This window comes from Nelusetta ayraudi, unplaced genomic scaffold (genome assembly GCF_046127955.1).
Source record: "Nelusetta ayraudi isolate G7.1 ecotype Tasmania unplaced genomic scaffold, CSIRO-AGI_Nayr_v1 ptg000059l, whole genome shotgun sequence".
Classification (NCBI taxonomy): domain Eukaryota; kingdom Metazoa; phylum Chordata; class Actinopteri; order Tetraodontiformes; family Monacanthidae; genus Nelusetta; species Nelusetta ayraudi.
The window spans coordinates 1,814,378-1,838,974 of record NW_027466109.1 but is presented as its reverse complement, the minus strand read 5'-3'; the positions used below and the strand labels follow the sequence as shown (position 1 = coordinate 1,838,974).

The window sequence follows — 24,597 nt, the reverse complement described above, 5'->3', positions numbered from 1 at the left end:
TTTCCCACTTCATGATCATGTTCATGATGCCTGCCGGTGCAACTCATTGGCACATGAGGAAGTTTAGAGTACGATGGAAATAAGGGGAAGGTGATGATGCTAAACGTGATAGTTTGGACAAAGAGAAAGTGTCGTTTATGGAAGCCTCCTATGATCCACCTCTTGATCCACAAGAGCAAGTGGAGTGCAAAGCATGTTGGGCAAATGTGGGCTGTGACAACCGCAGTTCCCCCTTGCCCCAGCAAAAACACATGCCATGAAGACACTGTTGTCACAGAATCACCACAATTCACACTGAGCAGTCAGCCATTTAGTGTGACTTTCTGCTGCTTCTCTCATCGCCGACTGCGTCCCCTGCGTCGTCTCTCCAGGTCGACCGGACCTTCCCTGCACCCCTCCGTCCTTTGAGGAAGCCACCACAGCCTCCATCGCCACCACCCTCTCCTCCACCACCTCGCTGTCCATCCCAGAGAGGTCTCCTTCCGACACGGCTGAACACCCCCGCTACAGGTAAGCAGCCCACACACACACACACACACACACACACACACACACAGCGTTGTTGGGATTACTCCATAAAAGTAATCCAACTACTGATTACTCCTTTAAAAAGTAATCTAAGTACTTCTTTGATTACTTTGTTTCATAAGTAATCATTTCTTATGCTCAATTACTTATTGCTTTCGTTTTAAAAAAGATAAAGTAACAGTTGAGAATGTCTAGTTACCTGATAAATTATGACATAATTACCAGTTTTGCCACAGTAATCCCAAAGTAACTAAAAAGTAGTTTAATTACAGTTGTGGATTACTTAGTAATAGATTCCATGGCAACGCTGCACACACCTGTGTTGCATGTTCACAAGCTCTGACAGTGTGTCCTCTGTCCGCAGGAGGCACACCCAGTCCCTCAGCCACGACGGGAGGTGAGTCGCCGCCGCCGTCCAGTTCAGCCGCCATTTTCTTTCCTTTTCGGTGGAAAATGTCGAAGCACAGGAGGTGTTTCAAGAGCGTGGGCGTGGTGGGCGTGAAGAGGAGACGGCTCGAGGTCGGCCCTGCGGTCGGCGTGTTTACAAGCGGGCCTGTTCTTCCTGCCGCTGACACGCGGCTCTGTTTTGCTTTCACAAACGACCTTTATTTCCTCTTTTTCACCGAGGGGTGGGGTCGGCGCGGCTGTGTTTGTTTTTCCTCCAGGACCCAGGAGGAGGTGCGTGTGCGCGAGGAGGACCAGCAGACCATCACGGTGGAGGTGGAGCTGAAGAGGCCCGACAGCGAGCCCAGCATCACGGCGCCGCAGCCCGAGATCAGGTACTGAAGAACACTGAAAGCAGTTTGGGGCGAACGTGACGGCTTTCAGTCAGGAACTGATTGAATTGAACTGACGGCAGCTCGTTGATGAGTGGTGTTTCAGTCCAGTTGAGCAATAATGACAGTAAAGAAAAAAGGAGCTTTACTTGTGTAGCGCATTCCTAAACAAGCTACAAAAAAACTACATAATGTGCGACCCAATCATAAAATAGAAATGGCAACAGTCATCAAATAATGGGAGCACGTTGTAACTAACATATTGCAGTTCAAATAAAATGGTGAAAAGTGAGCACAGATCGGAGCTTTGTCTGCTGTGCAGCAGGGGGAAACTGTCAGGACGATGCAATTAAGTTCAGTGAGTAAGAAGCAAATTAATTTGGAGTAACGTAAGTGACAGAAAACACAAGATATAGTAGAGTTCTACTGAAGTATTTGTTTCTTCCTCCAAACTACCAAGAAAGGCAGAAACAAAATCACTCACTTTGACTCAAACTGAACTCAAACTTCTTAAATGTTTTTATCTGTTACAAAAAAAAAAAATGGACTGCGCTTATAGAGGAGCTTCTTCCAGCACCTTCACGGCATCCCAGAGTGCTTTACAATGGCCTCTCATTCACCCCTTCACTCACACACTCATACACCAATGAGTGGCTGCTGCCATGCAAGGCGCTGCCAGCCCCATGGGGAGCAGTTTAGGGTTAAGTGTCTCGCCCAAGGACAGGATTTGAACCGCCAACCTCTCGGTGCTCGGACGACCCGCTCTTCCTCCTGAGATCCAGTCGCCCTGACACGCACCATGTAAACCTTGAAATACAAACCTGCGCCTCACTCACAGAAGCAGTCTTTGCCTGACCTGACACAGCAGAGGCTGCATGTGCGGTGAACAACCTCCAAGCATCAATAGGTCTCAGTCTGACGCTTGATTAAAGGACCCTGGGCCGGTGTCTCACCTGGATCCGCCCCACATCACTAATGCGTCGTTAATAACGTGCCACATGGATCAACATGGACGGGAGGGTCTGACCCCATTCAGTTTATTCCCGCTATCCCGGCTCTGGACACAGAGTGCTGCGGGCCACTCTCCTCCTCGCTAATCAGGTTATGAGAGAACGCACACATGTGAGGCACATTTTTTTTATTGTGTGGTGACACAGCGAGGCGGAATTGGGGTCGCGGGGGTGCCCCCGACAATGAGGAGGGGGAGGGCGCAGCCAGTCGAAGTAGGTCAGTGGGGCGGCAGGACTGCAGGCCCCCCCGCCGGGCGGCTCCAATTAGGATAAAATGATGTGACACCTGAACCTGAGTTTAATTGAAAGTACAAAGTTTGTGTAACAGGGACGACCGTACGACGAGGAAGAAATGAGTCAACGGACGGAGCGTTTGATTAAGTGAGTTTTAATGTGAGACTCGGCACGGTTCGGCTCGACTCGGTTCGGCTCGGCTCGGCTCGGTTCGGCTCGGCTCGGCTCGGCTTTGCTCGGCTTGGCGTGTTTGTTGAAGTGAAAAAGTGGGACTGATGCCGAGGATGGCGAGACAAATGGCCCGGGGCGGGGAGGTGGGTGTCTGGGAGGAGGTGGCAGGGCAGGGAGACGACGGGGGGCGACTTGATTAACCATCTGACGGAAAGCCACGCCCCCGCCGGGCGGGTCACCTGCTGCTGGAGAACCACCCGGACTGAGGCGGACGAGTGGAGGGGGGAAGAAGGAGAAGAGCAGCAACGACTGGCGGAGAGACTTGAGGAGTTAAAGGATCTGCGGAGAAAAAAAGGGAACAGCAGCAACCCCTTTTGTCGTCCGCACTAATCTATGGTGAAGTGAAACAGACTCGCTGCATAGCAACCCGCTGTCCTTATTCCCCTCTTTATTCAGCCAATCAGCTCCTCTCTCCTCAAGATGCCAACTCGCCTCTTTTCTTTTCTTCTCCCCCTTCCTTGCCTTAGCAGCAGCCAACTGCTGGGCTCCTCCTCTGGCTGGTGGATGATGAGGACGTTCGTCAAACCTTTCCTTTCAGTTTGTCATTTGACTGTGGCAGCACATCACCAGCTAGCAAATCTTAGTTTTTTTATTTTTTAAGTATGTTTTATTCATTTGCAATGCCGCAGTACGTACAGTTAGGTACAACAAAAGTCATAGATCAGCCAGCAATGCTTCGTTTTTTTCCCACCAACAAGACAAAGATATGCAAATATATACACTTATATACATAAGCACATATACATCACATTAAACATTATATATATCCTAAAAACACAGCTGCGCTTTTACTTGGCATGTATCAGTTACACAGTCAATGAAGAAATTGCAAAAATAGTCAAGACTTTAGTCTTTGATAAGTTCATACTAACAAACATAACCCTTGATTCAGTCTGTCCAGAATTATGAAAGGAAAAAGAGAGGAAAGGAAGGTTGCAAGTTCATAGTCTATCATGAGGCAGCTACTGTGTCCCCTGTGAAAGGGTAAACAGGTCATCTGGTAGGTGGCAAAGTGGAGGTTTCCATAACTCATCAAAAGTATTTTGACTACCCTTTGGGCTCTAGCACAAAGTCTCTACATTGGCAGTACTGTAAATATTTCCTCGTTCAGGAATAGTGGGGCATGGCCTCAAACAGTCTATGTAAGTTCCAGTCTCTATTTTGCATATCTGACATAGAGGAGAACGTCTGGAATCAAACTCAGAGGGTAATTTTTTCAAAGCGTCTGCCGCACTTTGGTGTTGACCACCAGCTCCTCCACTTTGTTGTAATAATAACCTCCTTTTCTATTGTTACATCTTGCCTTTCAAAACCTTCCCAATGTAAATGAAAAGCACCTTAAAATTGTTTATTATTACTATTATTATTATTATTATTATTATTACTGATGCATACATGATAATGTATTTGATTTATATAGCACTTCTCAATGTACTCAAAGTGCTTTACATTGAAACCTCTATTCATTCACACACTTTATTAACAGAATTGACTCTTAGCTCTTCATTAATTTGCCACGTCCACTATTCTCGTCTTCTCCAGCGACATGCAGGAAGCAGCTGGTGCCGAGGCTCCCGGCGTAGCAGCAGCAGCAGCAGCAGCAGCAGCAGCAGCAGCAGCAGAGCCCCCCATCTCCTCGACGGCCCCTGAAGCTGCGGCGTCTTCCTCCTCGCCGCCGGCCACAGCTCCGCCCTCTTCCTCAGACGCCGCCGCCGCCAAGAAACATCCCTCCAGTCCCCAGTTGGCAGCGGAGGCGGACGGCGGCGCTCAGGCGTCTGGCTCGGGATGCACCAGCCAGGCGTCGATGGAGGACGAGGACGACGTGCCGGTCACAGACATCTACTTTGTGAGTGGCAACCAAACGCACGAGCGCACAAACGCACACACATCAACACTAAAAAAAAAACACGGTAAATGGGCCATCAGGTTTTTCTCACCATGACATCCACACTGAAACTGAAACTCCTGGTTATGAGGTGAAAGTTAAGTCTGCTGAGCTCTGTGTTGTTTCCTGCAGAGGCCTTGACTGGAGGACGCAGCGCCGCTCCGGTAACAGAGTGTGTGCCGACTCGGCCCTGCAGTGTGTGGTGTGCGTCCGAGTGAAGGAACAAGCGGGACATTTTGTTTTTCCGGCCTCGCCCTTGATTTCCACCCACTCCGTCTGCCCGGGAGTAAAATCTGTTTTTCCACGGCGGCGACTCCGGAGCCTCCCAGACGCTGCACGTACACAGCCAGTCTGTTTTCAGCAGCCTGGCTCCCAGGTCACATCAGGCAGCGCTGACTGCATCATCCATCACAGACAATACTAAGACAATTGATAAGTTATACATTCAGCAAATCTGTCAGTTTTAATTTGTGTATTTTAATGAAGTCGAGACACAGCTATTATTTCCTTTTACATTTTTGCTTCCGTCGCAACCAAGACGGAAATGATACAATTTAATGCGTTTAGTCCTGCAAGCTCCTCGTTACCTAATGCGCTCCCACGTGCAGCGCTGGGGGAATGGTGGCATCAAAGTAAAAGTGAGTCTCGTCTGGATCTCACATTATTTCTATTGACTGTTGTCGCTGTGATTTTGCGGCTCCTGCTGCACGATGGCGGGCGTCCCAGACACGGATCCCCTGGGTGAGGGCCGGACGGAGTGTGTGGAATTCTGGGGTCGTTAGCGAAGCTGAAACTGAGCGGCGCAGGATTTGTAATTGTATTCGGCGGGAAAAAGGAAGGAAAATGTCCCGACTGTTTCTTTAACCGCGGTGTGTTGCAGTTTTTGCACTCTGGGGTGTTTTACAGCGTGCCCGACTCGTTTTTTACTCTTGTCTAAAATGCTCATCAGCTGCTCCGCCAACTCCAAACAGCCGGCTCCTTTCAGGCCAAAGGCTAATGGATTGAGTTTTGCAGCTGGCGTCCGTCCCCTCCCGGAGTGCAAATCAACCTGAAAGTGTCTGGTTTGGCAGGTCTAAACGGGGAATCAGAGCACATCTATAAATGAATGCATGAGCATCAGGTGAAGCACGGAGATCACGGTGACTCCCGCTGGGTGTCTCCTGTCAGGAATCAAACAGACTAGTCAGTCAGTTACCAGCCCAGTTATGTGACCGCTGCTGGACGAAATCCAGTCCAGGCCCCGTGAAGACGAGACAGCGCCGCACGAGCGGACGGGGCGACTCGTTCGACAACTTGAGAGCGCAACCTGAGGCTTTCATCGGATAGTGGGAACTGTCAGGACCTCCGCCACCCGATCTGCAGTCGCACCGTCCCGCCATCGTCTCTGTCGCTGCTTCTGTGTTTGCATAGCGCACGCACTTGCCGAGTTCTTCCTGCTGCCGGCTGCACTCATTAAGTTTACTTTAGTTTGGTTTATTCCAGTCATAGCCTAAATACACTTCAAAACAGCAGAAGGGGAAAAAAATAAATTCACAATTTGACTGAAAAAGGCTCAGGCAGAAGCAAAGCTTGTTAATGCCAGTCCATATTCATCCTAAGCTACACAATGCATCGTATCAAATGGAAAGAAAAAAAGAAACTAACATACGCATACATACACTTGCATCACAAATGCACCCGGCACGTGTTCCCAATGTCTTTTCCAGTGTGCGTTGTGCACACGTGCGCGCACAGAAATGCAAGCTCAGCATGCGCGCTTCTGCTCTTTATGCAGAGTTATGCTGTGTTTACCGTGTTTTATGTAGATGTGTGAGTCACACATCTACACACCAGGACTGTTGGTCCCAAATCTCAAAGCACCAGACTGATCTCCGCTTCTTAGACTAAAATGGCTCAGTGAATGAATGGATAAATGTGTGTTTCCGGTTAGAACAAGATGGTCAGTAAAAGCATCATTTTTCAGAGTGAGCGGTGATATTTGAAGCGTTAAAGAAAGAAGCTGGGAGAAAATTCCACATTTTGATACAGGCTGAGGTGATATTTTCTCTATTTATGGCACCATTTAGCTCCCCTGGGGAGGAAGACATCCGGCGTTTAGCTGTGAAATTGAGGAGATTTCTCAAGACACAAAGCGTGTGTGTGCGTGTGTCCTTTCAATAATTCAGCTACTATCGCCACATAGGCTTTTCATGTTTCTACTCTCTGCACTTCCTCCCCGTGTCTCCCCCAGCTCGCCTCCAACCAGGCACCATCACACCATCACTTCTCCTCCCTTCATCTCTTCAGTTTTGTCCGGGGCTTTTTTTTTTTGTTTCAATTTTATTTCCAGGTCTCAATTTTTCTTTCACCTCTGCCTGCTGTGCTGCGCTCATAATGAAAGCGTAGCTCCTAGTGCGGGGGAGTCGCTAGTGAAAACAGTGCCGCTGCCAGACGTGTGAATCTTTCACTCTGTCTTTTTTCATTTTCGCCTCAGTGTGTGTCTCTTTTTTTTTCTCACCCGCTGCCTTCCTCCGTGTTTTCACGTCTCTGTGTTTGTTCTGGGGGCCAAAATATCGGTGGTCAGCTCCCTGATGGGAGGACCTGGGTGGTCTCTCCTTTCCGACACAGGAGGAAAAGCTGGTCCAGTTTGCCAGTAAGTCCGATAAACGGCACCTGCTAGTTCCCGTCCTCGTCCGGGTAGAATCTCTAGAACGCCCTGAACTACTTGCTGTGTTCAGTGTTGAGACGAAGCGAACTTTGGTTGGTTCAGCCTTTGTGTGGTGCTTCCCTGGTGTTTTCCTGAGGACTAGAAAAGAAGGTCAGAGTGTAGGAGGACAGCGGACGGCCCGCTCGGCAGTCTGTCGTCCTCCTCCGTCCATCTTTAGAATCTCCATTTGTTCCCTCACTCACTGACAGCCTGCCTCATCCCTCCCCGCCCCACTTAACAGCTGCTAGCATGTTAGCCTTCAACATGTCAACATCTCCGCTTCCATCGCCAAGCTGCCCCTGCCGCTTCTGCTAAAGCTTCTCGAGAAGAAGAGCCTTTCTGCTTGTTGGAAAAGAAAAGAAAATCCCATTTTTTTCGTTCCTGCCTTTGATTGAGGATGCTCTCTGTCTCTGGTTGTCCGAGCATCCTGGCTTTGTTTCCAGTCCCAGCTCCTGCTCCTTTCTTCTTCTCCTCTTTCTCTTCCTCTTCCTTCTCTTCCTGCTCCTTCCTCTCCACCTCCTTCCTGCTCCTCATCATTCTTGCTGGCCTGGTGAAGCAGGAACTCATCCACCTCCCTCAACGCTCCACTTTACATGGCGGGAGCTCCAAAGACATAAGAGTTAATCACGCGCCACTCATCATAAGAGCGACGTGCTTATCAGCGCCTCTGTGATCAACTTTTCTCTCCAACAAAAAGCACCGACACCTTTGGGAAAAAAAGAAATTCAAAAACATCTTTACACGCACCTGATTTTTGTCAGATTCGCATTTCTGATGTCTCTCAGCGACATTTCCTCCTTTATGCATCCCTAATTTTCATTTCCTGTCTTGTCTCTTCTTCTCCTGTGATCTCCTGTGTCCTCCTCCTGCCTGCCCCTGCTGCTTGTCTCTGTGCCTCTGGCCTTTCCTCTGTCCCCCTCTGCTGTGGTGGGTGTGTAAAAACAGCCTCCAGAGGACAGGACCTGGGTGTACTCTCCGCTACACTATGGCTCAGAGTCAAAGGCCCTGCCAGATGGGGATTGGGAAAGAGAGACAGTAAGTGAGAAGCGCTAAAGTGTCAAGTAGCAAGAAAATAATAATAATTAAAAAATCCCTCAGCCAAGGAATAAAGCCAGCTGGGATCCTTTTAAATAAGATGGAGCTTCTCTGGTTCAAAAAGTCCACCTGCCCTGCATCCGGGACCCCAGCCCTGCATTACTATGTCCATCCCTCATTGAGTCCCAAGTTTGGAAATGGTCACCTGTAGCTTGCATGACCATGTAGTCCACATCCAAACATCATGTGTCCCTCCAACAAGCCGCTCAGCATCAAACCCACAAGTTACTGTGTCGACCCGCCGGGAGCCTCAAGACGTAAATACCTGAGTTAACTGCGCCCTTCAGTCGTAGACATGATGCTGGGAAATCTTGGGCTGTGGGTGTTATTGACCCCAGAAAATGGACTGTTAAATTAAACTAGAGGTTAAAGGTTTATTTTCTGTGTTTAAAATAGTGCAGTTTTTGTTTTCCGTGGCAGCTGCGAGCACAGTAGAAACGAGGTGGCTTCATTTAGTGGCTCGGCTTTCAAGGCTCAGGGAGCGGCTGCTGCTCCAGTAGGGTGTCAGCAGCTGGCCACTCCTCTGTGTGTACTCTTGTTATTTTTCACCCAACTCAGAGAAGGGATCATAAAAACACAATGCCTTTAGCCCCGATTTTTGTCGGGACATCCCTGCACGATTAATTCAGTTGGCGGCTCCAGTGGCTGTTATGTGCAACACAGATCTAGGGGGGAAAAAGGTGACAGATGTTTTTAACTTAATAATCTGATGCCTTAGCATATTGAGATTCTCTCAGTGAGGATAAAAGTACTCGGAGGCAAGTGTAAAAATCAAAAAAAAAATGTACTTCATACAGACTGATGAGTGTGTATGTGTTAATAATAGCTCAGAAAATTCTAAACAAATTTGCACAACCTTTTTAATCTTTATCTATCTGTCTATCTATCTATCTATCTATCTGTCTATCTGTCTATATTTCTATCTGTCTGTCTATATTTCTATCTATCTGTCTATATTTCTATCTGTCTGTCTACATTTCTATCTGTCTATTTATATTTCTATCTATTTACCTATAATCTATCTATCTATCTATCTATCTGTCTATCTATCGATCTATCTGTTTGTCTGTATTTCTGTCTGTCTATATTTCTATCTATTTACCTATCATCTATTTATCTGTCTACCTACCTATTAGTCTATCTATCTATCTATCTATCTTATTTATTTCTATATTTATTTGCTGAAACTGCCACCACATTTCTGTTTGGGCAAATACATTTTAAAGAATCTTTTTACTTCTATTTGACTCTTTTTTTTCCCGCCTGTCTGCAGAAAAAAAAACAAAAAAAAACTCTGTGTTGTCAGCTGGCGTCCTGCCACACTCTAAGACTCACTCTGCGTCTGTGTGTCCCCAACAGTAAACGCCGTCCTCCAGCAGAGAGGAGAGAAGGACTCGCTGGAAAGGACTCCCCACCCCTGACGCCTGGACCTGAGCGGTAGCAGCGGGATCTCTGTCCCAGCCAGGATTGCTAACATGTACACAGAAACTGAACACAACCAGGGGGATGACTTGGGTGCCAGAGAGAGGGATCCCCCCCCCCAACAAAAAAAAAGCAAATGAAGACGACAGTGACGGTGACCACGTCACGGATGATCGACCGTCCCGGCCGGCCTTTCGCCCCTTCCGTAACTGAAATTCACATCAGCTTAGTTAATAAAAGAAAGAAAAAAAGTTGTTCATGTGTGACATGCGGTAGTGTTTATGCGGGCTGTAGTCTTATATGTTGGTCATACATGACAGAAACATGAGTAGCTGACTGTGCCTATAAGAAGTATTCACTCTGCCGCCTCTTGGGAGGTTTTCCTGTCGTCTTTCTTGTCTGCTCATCGTTTAATCAGAGTAAATGTGACGTGTTTCTTTGTTTTCAGTCGGTGATCAGCCAAACTGTGACATTGGAAAATTCCAAGCGGGTCGAATACTTTTTGTAGGTGTTGTGCAGCTTTTTTTTCCCCTCCACACGCTTCCTGTTATCTGACCCTTGTGTTCACAGCCATGCTGTCCCTCCCTCCTCAGCACAGGCTGTGTGGCGTCAACGCCTCAAGCCGGGAGTATTATCGGCGTTAAGAAATTTAAAAAGAAACCCCCAAAAATGACACCCGTGGACTGAAAACAGTGATCGATATGTGTCTCTTAGTGCAACTTATTCGACATGCCTTCTCATTAAAAAAAAAAAAAAAAAAAAAAAAGAAGTCCCCCCCAAAGTACTAAAGGGGAGGTGTGTGTCGTAGGAACAGGACGAAAGCATTCCTGGTTTTTATGTTGTGAAAAGTCTGAAAAGAAAAAGAATGTAGTTCCATGTAAAGTCCTGGGAACTGTTGCAAAGTTCCCGCTGTGCAGAAGCACTCGTCGATCTCAAGTGTGCCAAGTGAGAGTTCTCTGCCTGTGCTCATAGAACCAGAGTTACCGCGATGACCTCCGTGTGTGGCCAATCAGTACGGATCAGCTGAGCCTCCCTCCTGGTGGAGAACATAGGAGGCTCGACTATTAAATGGAAGAATAGAAACCCAGCGCTTCTTTACACGAATGCTCTCCGTGTTCACCATTTTCATTAGTAGAAAAGTAATAGTTGAAAATCAATTTACACCCACTGGTTTTAGCAGCTTCTTTTTTTTTGAGTCTTTACTGTGATTTTTATCATCTGTGCTGTTGTTGCTACTTTTCTCATTCTTAAGTGATCATCATTTTATATATTTATATATATTTGTATCCAAAGAACTTCAAATTTTGTTTGATTATCATTTCATTCATCAATGTCGCTATTAATGTGTTGTTTTTTTTTGTTTTGTTTTGTTTGTTTAAAGTTCGGGACTCCTTTGTTTTATTTGTTTTATCTACATTTCTTTTCTTGCATAATTCAGCACTTCTTTCTTGCTTCTTCTTTTTTTGATGCCTCAGAAACGGGAGGCCTCTTGCAATGCCAGTTTAGTGGCGGATAGACGGTCACCGTAGTAATCTTTACATCGGTACAGTGTCTTCCAATGTTGCCCTTTCTCTTTGTCAGGTGCAAACAAGTTGCGCGTAAGGGTGGATTTATTATTTGGAGTTTGGTTAAGGCGGGGGGAAAAAGAGCGAGTCAGCATATCAACGACAGCTTGCTGTATCTGCATCCTCAGCTGTTCTTGCGTTGAGAAAAGAAGAAAGAAAAAGAATCCACTGCCTGGACGTTTCACACACATTAGTAGATGTAGAGCGTCGCTCCTGACAAACGTCTGGCCAGTTTACTGACGATGTGAGTGAACGCTGTGGCGGTAGTTTCAAATGGGTTAGATGCCGTTTGCACTTCACGAGAGGGACCTGAGGACTGAGGTCGAAGGTCGAGGCCGAGTAAATGTTTGTTGAGTTTTTCTTTCATTCGGTTTCGGCGTGCGAGGCGTTTTTTGTTCAATTTGTTATAAATAACCAAGCGTGTGTGCGTGTGGTGTCGGTGGAGTCATTGCTGTGTTTACTGTCGTCTCCCCCCGCACTCCACCCGCCTCCAGGGGGCCGAGCTCTTAGGACACTCCAGTAGGACTTAAGTTAAACGGGATTGCATCATCAGCTCACTTTTCAGAAGCCGTCTCCTCTTCAGTTGGTGCGTTTCCGTGTGTGTGTTTGTGTGTAAGGGGGCGACGCGACGCGACGCATCCACGTCTCCGATTGACTTTGTAATATAGAGACCCACTCATTCTCATAACGTGCAGTGGCCAGTTGTAATCAGTTTGCTGTTCATCACATGGAGACCATAGCAGCAATATTTTGTACAGTCTAGATGTCACGTTTGTTTTTCATTGCCTTATTGAGAACAGTTTCCCATGTAGGCCTATTGTCTTGATTTTATTTTTTTTCCCCTTCACCGTGCTGTCGTATTTATTTTTCTTTCTCATAGTTGTGCTGCCAAGAATGTGTACATAAAATTATAAATACATATATAAAGATATACAAATATATTTTCCATTTGAATCGGAAAATATTATTTTTTATTTGGTTTTATTTTTGCTGCTGGGCAAGAGATGATTGCAATCTACGTACGTTACTGTATCATAATCTTTAGTGTGTTTGTTGAGATGCAGCTGCTGTATATTTCTGGTCCATGAGCCGCGGCTGTTTCTTTGTGAGATATCCAAAAATGACGGATTTGTGGGTTTTAACTGTACATGCAAATCAGTAGGGATTCTTCCAACTATACAGCTGTGTCGTGTATGTGTTTTCAAATTACTGTGTGCCCTCATCGAGTAGGAAGAGTCCTTTACAGAAACATAGCATGATTTCGAAATGAGTATGCATATCAGAAGTGTATTTATGTATATGTGTGTATATTCATCTATTCATGCGCTGGCATAAATAGATGCTTGTATGTGCGTGTGTTTGGACTCAAATCAGAATGAATACAAAATAAAGCAGTTCTATGAATTGTTGTCCTTGCCGAGAATGTCTCGCTTCGGGTTTGCAGGCCAGGAAACCCTGCAAATCATCTTCCTTTCTATGAATATGGGTTTGCTTGCTCAGGCCACAATAGATGTCTTGAGGATTTAACATTCTAGCATATCGTTAAGATAGAGAGGTACATGCATAATTTGAAATATTGACGTATATCTTCGACTACAGAATCTATACCGATTAACACGGTGTTGACCACTAGGTGGCAGCAAATATTCCACTCTTACGAATACTGGGCTTTATTATTACAAATTTGAATTCGAAAACCAATGTAGTAGTAAGTAAGTAGTAAGAAATACAGCCCCTATTTAATGATGACTTTGAAGTCAGCAGTATTATTGCCAGCATAATTATTGGATGTTGCTGACAAGTGACAAGTGACAAAAGAAAGACGTTGCCAACAGTATTAAAAAGCTACTATGGTATTTCATATCATTACTGCACAGTGGCACATCTTTACATCTGCTGAGACTATCTTTTGGAGCGATGTTTTTCCAACACTGCGTCCAATAAATCTGCGTTGACCACAGCAGTCTGACGTGCTCCAAAGGTGTAGACCGAGATCGACAACAAATTGACAAACAAAGAAGGCAACAAGAATAATGGCTGTAGTGTCATTGCACGACGTGTATGCTGTAAAACGAAATGTAAAGCACATCCCTCTTTCTCAAAGTGTCACAGAAGACAGAATGTGTAATTTGTTTTTGTTTTTTTCACTCCATACATCACTGAGGGTTTGACGAAAACAAAACATCCACTCCGAGCAGTGGCATTAAAGTTTGACAAGAGAATAATTGGTGACCAAAAAACACTAACACATGAATATTATGAATTGAAAAAAGTAAACTCTTTTTTTTCTTTTTTTTTTTTGAGAGGGGGGGGATCCTTAAACTAAACTAAATCAACGTTATTCTCAAACAAGGCCAAAAATAAAAGAAAATGAAATAATATAATATAAAAGAATACGCTGTGACTACCATAGACATAATAAAGGCCTGCAGCCTCACCTGCTGGTAGTTACTACAGAGTCTCCTCTCTTACGCTATCCCGTTGGCCTCTTCCCTCTGTGCGGTCCTAGTGCCCCATCCTCTCCCAAAGTTAGCAACCCTTCATGATGATTAATCGCGTCGGCCCTTTAACTAGAAGAGTGTATTTTTTATTATTATTTTTATTATTCATAGTGTTGAAAATAAAACTTTATACAAACTTTAATAGTGAATCAATTTTGAGGTTTTGACATGACCTATGTGTTCGTCAATCGAAGTACACGAAGGGCGTCGACGTCCGAGAACAAAAGGTCTAATGACTAGTTGCGTACTCCTATTTAGACAGTGATTGGTCAGCACGTTTCAAGGTGTTTTACGATTGGCTAGAATATCTGTCAATCAATATTTTAGCATTCCCCATTGGCCTACTGAGACGTAGGGTAATTCACGTGCTCACTGCTTTTCCTCCAAGGCGGTGTCAACTAGTTACCGGTGGGAACGGCCGTTGTTGTCGTCCGGGGAAAGTGTATTTTAAGTGCAAAATAATTGCCATTCAAAATGGGGACCAGGGATGACGAATACGACTACTTGTTCAAAGGTAAATTCCTGTTTGTTGTGAATAAATGAAAGCGACGCCGTTATGTTTAACAAAGTATCGGAATCGGAAGGACGGAGCGAGGAAGTCTACTAGCTTAAGCAACAGTAAATGCTAAGTTAGCAAAGTGGAACTCGGTAACGTAAAGCGATGGCGTTAGTTATTGGCCTTTGACCAAACACTGAAGACTATAAATTATTGTCAGTCCTTAAATTTAATTTTAAAAGCACAATTTCGACAGTCTAACGAACCATTAAGTCGTGCTGCATTGATCGAGTCAAGTGATGTCATTCGCCTCAGTAGTTAAACGCCAGGTAAATAGTTAACGCTAAGTGGCTATATAAATCAGCTAGCTTGCTAACTGTCAGCTACAAAGTCCTTGTTACTAACAGTCTCCTAGTACGACCACAAGACAGACGTTATTCTGAACGACAAGCTATCTGTCACGGTCCGTTGATCGTGACCAAAGTTTAGTTTGACATTTTCTGCACTTTACGGGCTAGCCGAAGCTAAAGCTAACGTCACTTGGCCAACTTGTTGGCATTGTCAAACGTACTTCCAGTGCTGCTTTAACACATCTTTCTAATCGCATCTTCAGTTGTTCTGCGCATGAATATTCTTAGAAGATGCTCTTTAAATCCTTTGTGTGCTTTTTTATCTGTATGAACTATGTGGCTTAATATTGTAGCAATAAGAATAGTAAGTAGAAAAATGTAATAATCCGTATGATATTTAATGTTTATCTTTCTGTTCTCTTCATGATTTCCAGTCGTCCTAATCGGAGACTCCGGAGTGGGGAAGAGTAACCTGCTGTCCCGCTTCACAAGAAATGAGTTCAACCTGGAGAGCAAGAGCACCATTGGGGTGGAGTTCGCCACCCGTAGCATCCAGGTAGACGGCAAGACAATCAAGGCTCAGATCTGGGACACGGCTGGACAGGAGCGCTACAGAGCCATCACCTCAGCGTGAGTTTGTCTTCACGCTCTCGCTCATGTGCACCGGCGCAAATATTGCATTTGGAATCACAAATCTCTCCTTCCCCACTGTCGTCAGGTATTACCGAGGTGCTGTCGGGGCCCTCCTAGTGTACGACATTGCCAAACACCTGACCTATGAAAACGTGGAGCGCTGGCTGAAGGAGCTGAGGGACCACGCTGACAACAACATTGTCATCATGCTGGTGGGAAACAAGAGCGACCTCCGTCACCTCAGGGCCGTGCCCACGGATGAGGCCCGAGCCTTCGCAGGTAAAACGCTGAACCTGAAGTGGTAGACTTTTAGAATTTAGCCACGCTTAAACGACACCATGAGCCACTTTTTTGAAGAATATGCATGACTGTTCTTGAATCTTACAATTGTTTTGTCTTCCTATTCTCAGAAAAGAACACTTTGTCTTTCATTGAAACCTCAGCCTTGGACTCCACTAATGTAGAAGAAGCTTTTAAGAACATTCTAACAGGTAGGAAGATATGTAATCTATGGAATTTATGTAACTAACGGGTAATCAGCTGTGCACCTTCACATGTTCTTGTTTCCTCTTGCAGAAATCTACCGTATTGTCTCTCAGAAGCAAATATCTGACAGATCTGGACACGATGAGTCTCCAGGCAACAATGTAGTGGACATAAGCCTCCCCCCCACCACAGACGGCCAGAGAGGCAGCAAGCTCCCCTGCTGCCAAAACCAGTGACCCTCCTGTTTTCTTTCCCTGTCTGAGTCTCAGTCAGTCTTTTCCTCTGTGCACCTCTGGTTCATTTCAGCTGTCACGTTGCTGTTATCTTGATGCCCTGCCGGGTTCTGAAGTCTCTGACACCAAGACTTTTTGTTTTTGACATTCCCCTTTGCTGGTTTGATTTTTCTTCTTTTCTTTGTCTTCCACTGATTTTTTTTTTGTTTGTTTTTTTAGAAGAGCCTGGTCCTGAATGAGCAAATAACAGCCTAGAGGAATGAGGATGTGTGCTTTTATGAGGTTCTTCCTCACGCTGTAGTAAACTGCAATTTCTTTTTAATCAACAAGCCTTTATGGTCCCATTGACCTGTTCCTGCTGACGGAATGGTGAGGGATCAGACTGTCTGAGTGGTTTCTACACGTGTCCTTTGCTCTGATTGTAATGAAAGCAGACTGCTTAGAGTGAAAATCCCAACTTCATGTCTACCTGGCCTGATTCTCCCCCGTCATGCACTACGGGTGTCGCAGAGGATATGAATGTACCACCAGAGTATCGACTCATACTCTGTTTGGAATTCTTTCTGCCTCTTAATTTTTTGATCATCCGCTCTCTGAGCCCTCTGCCCACTGTGGCATGAAATTAGCATGAGCCAGTAACCCGACTGGCTGTGACTGTGTGACTTAGTACGGGCAAGTGTGACACAAATTCAGTGTTTTGTTTGTGTGAGTGTGTCTTCATCTTACTGCACAAAGATACCAAAGCAGACATGCAATCGTTGTTGGTTTTAGGTTTCCTCCTTTGCCTCGAGCATGTTCAAGGCTGCTAAAGATTGCATTTCACCACTGTAGTTGGCATCACTATCAGGGCTATTCCAAAATCATGTGTAGTGCTATACAGCAACAATAAGATACTGATGTTGTCCGTGACTTAGAAATAATGGAACCGGCCTGGTTCAAGCCTCGTGCTCCCCTCTTGACTCGGCTCAGGACAATCTCTCCCACCGGCCTCTTTTTGCACTTACGTCCAATAATTTCATCGGAATGAACCACAGATCATTGAAAGAACACACTCAGCATTTTGATCACAAAACATCCTGGTGATTTTTTAAAGGAAATTTGTCTAAAAGAAAAGAAAATGCATGCCATTTTTTTCTTTTGTAAACATTTTACTCTTGAATGATCACTGATTGCTTATTGTCTAAGTATGATTTCTTTTAAAGGGAAATGCAGATGTTAAATTCTTTCCACGAAACGACATTAGTTTCTCACCACTGCACAGTTACTGAAAAAAATGGAACTGAAAATCAAACACAAATATTCTGTATGGTTGGCTGAGCTGCGTGTTCATGTGTGAGGGATTCTGTTGTCACGCATCACAATTTCTCAAAAAATGTATATTATGCCTAGGCAGCAAATGTAAACATGTTTTGTTGCCTTTGCATCACACTGAAAATCCTGAATAAATAAAGTTAATCCTCCTAACTATTCAACAAGCGTTTAATTACACGTCTCCTTTGCTTAATCTTCCGTCAGCTGTCATTGTGTAGCAACTTGGCTTAAAAGATGAATGGGCGGGGTGTTGTCGTTTCCTGTTGTGTAAGAATGCACTGCACATTTGTACATTATCCACTTGTCTAAAATGATGAGCAAGACGCCGTATAAATTGAACGTCAGTGTAACGAAAGAAAGCGCAGTCCAAAGGTACCAAGCCCATTTCCTGAGTTTTGCATGTAATAGAAAACAAAACAAAATCTGATTATCACTGCCTCACTTTACTCTTGGTGTGATGGAGTGTGAAACTGACCTTTTTTCCCCCTCAAATTTCACGATTTTTTAAAACTGTGGGTAGTTGTTGTTTTTTTTCAACAAGGGTATTTATACATATATTTAAAAAAAAAAAAACAACAACTTCAGATTAAATACAAATCAGCACAGAATACACACACACAAACATATTGTGATATCAAGTCAACTTCCACAGTACATGTACAGTAAGTACATAATAATAGCAAAAATATTTTCATGTTTTAACACATTTTTGAAGACCTAATAAACATTCTATATTCCAAGAGAAAATGTGCAAAGCTCGTAGTGAATGAAACATTTAGCATCGAGAATCATACAATTTATAACTTTTTTTTCGAAAAAGGTATTGTTAATTCTTATGTTTCCGGGGAAGAATCCGGGGCTGCCCAGTTCGTTTTGTTTTGTCCCTCCATCGTTCGTGGCGCGCATGTGACGTCTTCCAGCTCGCCCCTCCCTTTCAAACTCAAGCTGTTGTTATTCCCAGCCGTGGAGTCGTCTGGCTTGTGCGTGTGCGTGTGCGTGTGCGTGTGCGACACCCCGGCTGCCCCGTCCGCCCAGCAGAGGCAGACAGCTGATGATGAGCCCCTCGGGGATATTTAAAGCCCTGGGAAAGCGGAAGTCTGGCCTGTTGTCGCTGTCAGCTGGGAGTTAGCACGGCACGGCACGGCGGAGCATCAGCAGCGGTGAAGCTAGTGCCTCTTCTCACGAGTACCCGCCTTCGCTTTATACGCTGCTCGAAATGAGACGAGGAAGACAAAGTTTAACAGGGCGGCGTTGCTAGCTGCCATGAAACCTCGCCGGTGACAAAAAAAAGAAAAAGAAAAAAAGAAGAAGAAGATACTCGGTGAGTAGGTCCTTTTTTTGTTCTTCTTCTTCATCACCTTCTTCTTCTTCACTGTTGTTTTTCACACCCGGGGGACCGCTAACAAGTCAGCAGCGTCGGTGGCGGTGACAGCTGGCGGCTAGCAGACCGCACAGCTGCACGGAGCGATTTGTCCGCTGCACACTGGACAAGGACCTTTGTGTCGCGCTTGTAATAAATGTCCAACTCTTGTGGATAAGTGGCGTCGATGGTGAGAAATGTCTCCCTCGTCCTCTGATCTATTGTGACGGTGAAATGTGTGTGTGACGCCATGTCTTTGTTGGCGACGAAGGGGGAGAAAAAAAAAATGTGGACACGGTTCCATTTGGGCGCTCCAGACAATAGTCTGGATCAAAGCTGTCACCGCTGGATGGCAACAAGCTAGCGTTAGCAACTTTCTCACGCTAGAAATTAAACACGGAAAACAGAAGAAGAAGAACAAAGGAGGGCAGTGGAGATGAACCTCAAACAAGGTTCAGTCATATTTACTTGAGCTGAGCTTCCAATAAGGCAGGTAGCAACGTCTCTTTTTCTTTCTTTCTTTCGTTTTCTTTTTTTTTTTTTTTGCTAGTTTCATTTTTCACAAGTTGGCGTTTAAATGTAACAACAGCGGCGTTAGAAGATGTTCCTTGGACTCTTATGCTTTGTTTAGTTTTTGCCTCGGGGCTTCTCTCTGCCATCATGCTTTCATCGGGATATATAGCTGCACCACTCTGACATTTATTTGATGAAACTCAGAGACCGTCTAACCAGGAAGTTGCAGCAGCGACAGTCCCTTCCGTCATTAAGTTGAGACACACCTAAACAAACAGTTTTCTGGCGTCACTTTTATTATTATTGATACTCTCTGTAACCCTGGGGAGTGCAGATTTTTACGACGATTGCTTTCCGATAATGAGGCCAATTTTGATTTAAGGTTTATGACAACTGTTACAAATAAATGTCACGGATGAAAACGACAGTAGGTGAGCACATTGAGAAATCGAGAGAAATAATTTGCAACTGTAGCAAGACAAAAAGTCTCAGAATGTTTCTCTTCACTACTAAAGTGTATGAAGATGTGAAGATTGAGGTGGGCAAAATTCACAGATTAACCGGAACCTCTGCACTTTCTGTGCCTCTTTTTTTTTTTTTTTTTTTTTAGCCCCTCGGCTTTAAAAGCAACAAAGCCCGCAGGGAGTCGATGCGCAGGCTTTGTACATGTCAGATGTTCCTGACAGCTCCCATAACATCTCATGTCACATGTGACAGTAACTCGATCCGCTCCCACTGCTGCTGGGTCTCTGCACAGCATCACTTACAGGCTGCAGCAAGTGTACAGCAGGCTGCCGAGTTTGTCTTCCTGTCTCTTATCTGCAGCTGCGGTGTGTGTGTGTGTGTGTGGGGGGTTATCTGAGGGGAGGCAGCTGTTTATCACCGTGCTGCAGTTGTGCTCTCCGATGATCGCAGCCCCATTCAAAGTGCTGCGGCAGCTGTTTGTGGAGGGGAGGGAAGGGAGTGCAAACTGGTCCTCCTCCAAACTGTCGGCTGTCGTGCGAGTGACAAAATGTCCCTGTGAATAAGTTGAGGTTTTGCCACGGGATGGCAGATGAATAATGCATCCAGCGCACATGGAGGCAGTGAGCGTCACTCTGACCAGAAGACGAGATTTCAACCGACTGTGTCATCAGTTGCTTGATTGTTTGTTTGTTTTTTTTAAATTATTTGGCTGGAGACCGTCCTCATTTATCAGTATTGTAAACACATAATTGAGAAATTGGGAAACAATACAATAACAAACAATTGCAATGTTCTTAATTCCCAAAAAGATGTATTGAAAGAAAATGAATGTGCTTGAGCTCAAGAAATTATCTTCAAGCCATCAACCGTCATTCTGTTTCTGTCTCTGATTGCAGATCCTGATTCCACTGGAGCAGAGCCGTTGATGCTTCGCACTCCTCGGCCCATCTTCACCTACGATCCAGAACACCTCCTACTTCTGAGACCGCCGTAACCATGACAACGGGGGGCTGTTGCCACCTGCCCGGTTCCCTGTGTGACTGTGCGAGCAGCGCTGGCCTGTGGAAGAGCATGGAGGAGGGCGGCGGCAGTAGCGACGGGTGTCCTGCGCTCTACGTCACTCAGGTCACGTCTATGGACGGACACCTGCTCTCGTCTGTCCTCAAACCAGTGGGCACGCAGAGGTGAGACCCTCCACTGTGGCCCCACACACTTGATGGACTCTCACTGCAGGGAAAGGGCTCACTCAACCAACATGGGCTCTCTTCTATTCAAATGTCCAAATAAGTCAAGGGCCAACGCATGCTCTTTGCACTACTACACATACTGTCATTTCACTGGGCTTATTGCCCACTGCTTCCTTCATCACTGTGTGTGTGTGTGTGTGTGTGTGTGTGTGTGTGTGTGTGTGTGTGTGTGTGTGTGTGTGTGTGTGTGTGTGTGTGTGTGTGTGTGTGTGTGTGTGTGTGTGTGTGTGTGTGTGTGTTCTAATTTTAAATTTTGCCAGTTCTGTTCACGTCACATCCTTTGATCGAACGGTTTTCTTCTCCTCCTCTCAGCGACGGCCCCATCTGCCGCATTTGCCACGAGGGCGGCAGCGGCGAGTGCCTGCTGTCACCGTGCGACTGCACGGGCACGCTGGGCACGGTGCACAGGAGCTGCCTGGAGAAGTGGCTCTCGTCCTCCAACACCAGCTACTGCGAGCTCTGCCACACCGAGTTCAGCATCGAGCGCCGGCCCCGGCCCCTCACCGAGGTAACGGAGGCCCCGTCTATCGTCTTCCTGCACCTCACCTGGCCGCTGACGGACTCACCGGTCCACCTTTGCTCCAGTTGAACCATGTCCTTCCTCCACAGTGGCTGCGGGACCCGGGCCCTCGCAACGAGAAGCGGACGCTCTTCTGCGACATGGTGTGCTTCCTGTTCATCACCCCGCTCGCAGCCATCTCGGGCTGGCTGTGCCTGAAGGGTGCTCAGGACCACCTCCACCTGGGCAGCTGGCTGCAGGCGGTGGGCCTCATCGCCCTCACCATCGCCCTCTTCACCATCTACGTCCTGTGGACGCTGGTAAGGATCACACATCTGACCCGGTTGGTTTCCCCCACCGCGTGATTGTGCTGGCCACTGACCTCTCTCTCTCTCTCTCTCTCTCTCTCTCTTTTTCTCTCTCTCTCTCTCTCCCCCGACTCCTTCCCCGCTCGTCCGTCCAGGTGTCTTTCCGCTACCACTGTCAGCTCTACTCCGAGTGGAGACGGACCAACCAGAAAGTGCGCCTCCTCATCCCAGAAGCCAGGGAGTCCAACTCTTCCCAGCATTCCTTGCTGTCCACCAAACTGACAAAAAAGACGGCCAATGAGAGCATAGTATGAGGCCAAATGCAGGACGCTCAGCTGCAATGGACGCCGTCTGGCCTTTGACAGAAGCACTTGTGAGCTTTTTTTTTTTGTTGTTCTTTAAAAAAAACAAAAAAAAAACCCAACTTAATCCACTTCACACTTTTTAAAAACTGTTTCCTGTGAGTGGATTTGCACGGAGAGCCTCCATCCTCAGCTTTTTTCCAAAAGCACTGATGAAAGGTGACGTCACGTGGAACATGCAGAGACTTTAACGTGGCAACTAGAGTGTCTTCGCTGTGGATGTAGACGAGGAAAGGACCAAACTGAGCGGCTCCAGTGATGGGTTCCGTTTTCCCCAACAAGGACTTCGGTGACGGACGTCCGTCGAAGCCGCGGTGATTTCAAGAGTTAGTTGTAAAGGGGCTCTGATGTTTGAGTTGCATACAAGTCACAATCTAAGGCAGTATTCTCTGTGATATGAAACTCGTCCCTTTAGCAAAAATCATTTTGGATTTTTATGTTTGTTTGTTTGTTTTTTTTAGTTTGTTTCCTGCTGTTGCAGCTCATCCCAGTGTGCTTGGGAGCGCACAGCAGTTGTAGTAAAGCCAGAGATTGTGCAATAAAAACTCCAGTGGACATAGAGCACTTGGCAGTTCTAGAAGAGACCTTAACCAACATGCACAAGCATGCTCGTGAGCACTGATCCTAACTTTAAAAAAAACAAAAAAATTGGTAGTTCAAATTCTTATGTGTTCTTTTTTTCCCCCTTTGTTCCATCAGAACGGCTGATAGAGGAACATTCTAGTTTTTTTTCATTTGGCTGGTGAACAATCAGGGATCCATGCATTTTTCAATCATGCAATGTAGTTTGAATCAAACGCCCGCTGTGTTTTTGTTTTTCTTTGTCTCACCGTGGATTCCTCAAGCAAGCGCCACGTTTGATCCCAGCTTTTTGTTTTTGTGTTCCAGCGTTCACACGTTAGGGGTCCACCTTCTTGTTCTAATGTTATGGACCAGACTGGTGTGGGACAGTGAGGAACAAAGTCACCTCTGCTCTGCCTTGTATGTATATAGATTGGTGCTGCGTATAATCAAGTCAGCTACAGTGACTCCAGAGCAACCAGTCAGAAAACACAAACTACTTAAAAAAAAAAAAAAAAAAAAGAAGAAACAAAAAAACAAACTATACAAGCTACAGTGTTTGCCTGGTTTTTGACCAAGTTCCAGTTTAGATGCTGGTGAGACGGTTAATTTGTTTCTCCAGTGGTTAAAACCTCCACTAACAGGCGCAGCAGTGAGGAAAAACAACATAATCCAGCCAGTGTTAAAGCCTTTGAGCTGCGCCACTGATTATCTGGAGGGGGGTTTTAATTTATTGGATCTCTGTCAAAATAAGAAGCTGTCTTTGTAGCGTCAGCGCGGATAAAAGACGACTGTGAGAGAAACTTAAAACTGGATGTCTTTGGGCCGATTGTTCAAGTTATTTCTTCGATCACTTTGATGTTTGTTCCTATTGATCAGTGATCAATCTGTTGTGTCATGGTCGGACAAAGTTGAAGCATTAATTTGTGTTTTTAAAAGCATTTAGTGTCATGGCATTTATACACCTACAGTATATCACTAATTGTGAGAAGAGGCCAAACGTCTTTTTTATGCACTTTTGTGTTGTTGTTTGTTTTTTAAAGATAATTTAACTTTAAAATAAATTCATCTTGAAAAAAGAAAATTGTAGTAGACTCATTTTTTTTTTACTTGAACCTGTGTGTTGCAGCGCCGCAAAGAGTGGGAACAAATTATTTGTGCCGCTTTTGCAGCCAATTTTTCCACAAAATCGACTGAAAACAAACAAACATTGTCATCTGAAACTACACATCTAAGACGGTCGCGTCTCTGTTTGTATCCTGGTGGGAAAGATTCATCAGACACGTGGCTAAAGCGCTGCTTGGCAAAACATTATTCATTTTTTTTATCCACGGGTGTGGAAGCAAACATCACACACACACACACACACACACACACACGCCGGCTTGGTGACCCACATCTCTCTTAATCATTTGTTTTGAAGGGATCTCAAAACAAAACGATTATGTCCTGCAGTACACGCGTGCATCCTGAAGGGGGAGGGAGGGCTTTATGAGCTTGTGAGTCGTTTGATCGTTTGTGGATTTTTCAAAGAGTGAGGCTTTGCCCCCCTAAGAACTGCCGTCCGCGTGTCCTGACTCCGTTGTTTCTCTGGAGACAGTTTCTGAAAGCGGCTCCCAGTGGGTGGCAGCGCGATCCTTTACCCTCGAGCCCGGACGTGGGCAAGCCTTTTGACTGCTGGGCCACAATAGGTTGTGAAATGTGACAGAGGGGCCGGAGCAGCAGCAGATGGATAGAGTGTTTATAAAAAAATATATAATGGGATATGTAGAAAATATGTTTTAAAATTTAAAATGAGCAAAAGCATTACAACAAAATCATTGCGTTTGAAGCCGCACGG

General features: G+C 45.6%; 3 protein-coding genes and 1 long non-coding RNA gene across 8 annotated transcripts in view; 3 read left to right on the top strand and 1 right to left on the bottom strand.

Moving 5' to 3' along the window:
- pip5k1ca (phosphatidylinositol-4-phosphate 5-kinase, type I, gamma a) overlaps positions 1–12,836 on the top strand; it is a 34,321-nt gene extending 21,485 nt beyond the window's left edge. Inside the window, exons 13-18 of one of the 3 annotated variants that reach the window (XM_076039628.1) lie at positions 372–510; positions 893–925; positions 1,194–1,307; positions 4,322–4,625; positions 8,296–8,385; positions 9,805–12,836. In XM_076039628.1, the coding sequence (XP_075895743.1) occupies positions 372–510; positions 893–925; positions 1,194–1,307; positions 4,322–4,625; positions 8,296–8,385; positions 9,805–9,807 (683 nt within the window). In that variant the 3' untranslated portion in view covers positions 9,808–12,836. Of the gene's footprint in view, positions 1–371; positions 511–892; positions 926–1,193; positions 1,308–4,321; positions 4,626–4,796; positions 5,101–8,295; positions 8,386–9,804 lie in introns of those variants that run through there. The other 2 variants (XM_076039630.1, XM_076039629.1) reach the window with 2 other exon arrangements.
- On the bottom strand, positions 4,485–9,870 carry LOC142897368 (uncharacterized). 2 transcript variants are annotated; one of them, XR_012928446.1, is made up of 3 exons: positions 9,781–9,870; positions 4,717–9,110; positions 4,485–4,618 (listed from the first exon to the last, which is right to left on the bottom strand). It is a non-coding gene; the product is annotated as an uncharacterized LOC142897368 (long non-coding RNA). The 2 variants fall into 2 exon arrangements; XR_012928447.1 differs by lacking the exon at positions 9,781–9,870 and having other exon boundaries at positions 4,717–5,084; positions 5,252–9,463.
- A 1,452-nt stretch (positions 12,837–14,288) lies between the features above and the next one.
- On the top strand, positions 14,289–17,595 carry LOC142897335 (ras-related protein Rab-11B-like). Its single transcript, XM_076039578.1, has 5 exons — positions 14,289–14,447; positions 15,214–15,409; positions 15,498–15,691; positions 15,823–15,903; positions 15,989–17,595. Exons 1-5 carry the CDS (start codon positions 14,408–14,410, stop codon positions 16,132–16,134), a joined length of 657 nt encoding a protein of 218 aa, XP_075895693.1. The 5' UTR covers positions 14,289–14,407; the 3' UTR covers positions 16,135–17,595.
- A 798-nt stretch (positions 17,596–18,393) lies between these two features.
- Positions 18,394–23,841, top strand: marchf2 (membrane-associated ring finger (C3HC4) 2). Of its 2 annotated transcripts, none has more exons than XM_076039576.1 (5): positions 18,394–18,763; positions 20,677–20,964; positions 21,340–21,535; positions 21,637–21,846; positions 21,990–23,841. In XM_076039576.1, the coding sequence occupies exons 2-5, from the start codon at positions 20,777–20,779 to the stop codon at positions 22,146–22,148; spliced, it is 753 nt and encodes a 250-aa protein (XP_075895691.1). In that variant the 5' UTR covers positions 18,394–18,763; positions 20,677–20,776; the 3' UTR covers positions 22,149–23,841. The 2 variants fall into 2 exon arrangements, with proteins under 2 accessions (XP_075895691.1, XP_075895692.1); XM_076039577.1 differs by lacking the exon at positions 18,394–18,763 and adding an exon at positions 18,834–18,992.
- The last annotated feature ends 756 nt before the right edge of the window (positions 23,842–24,597 follow it).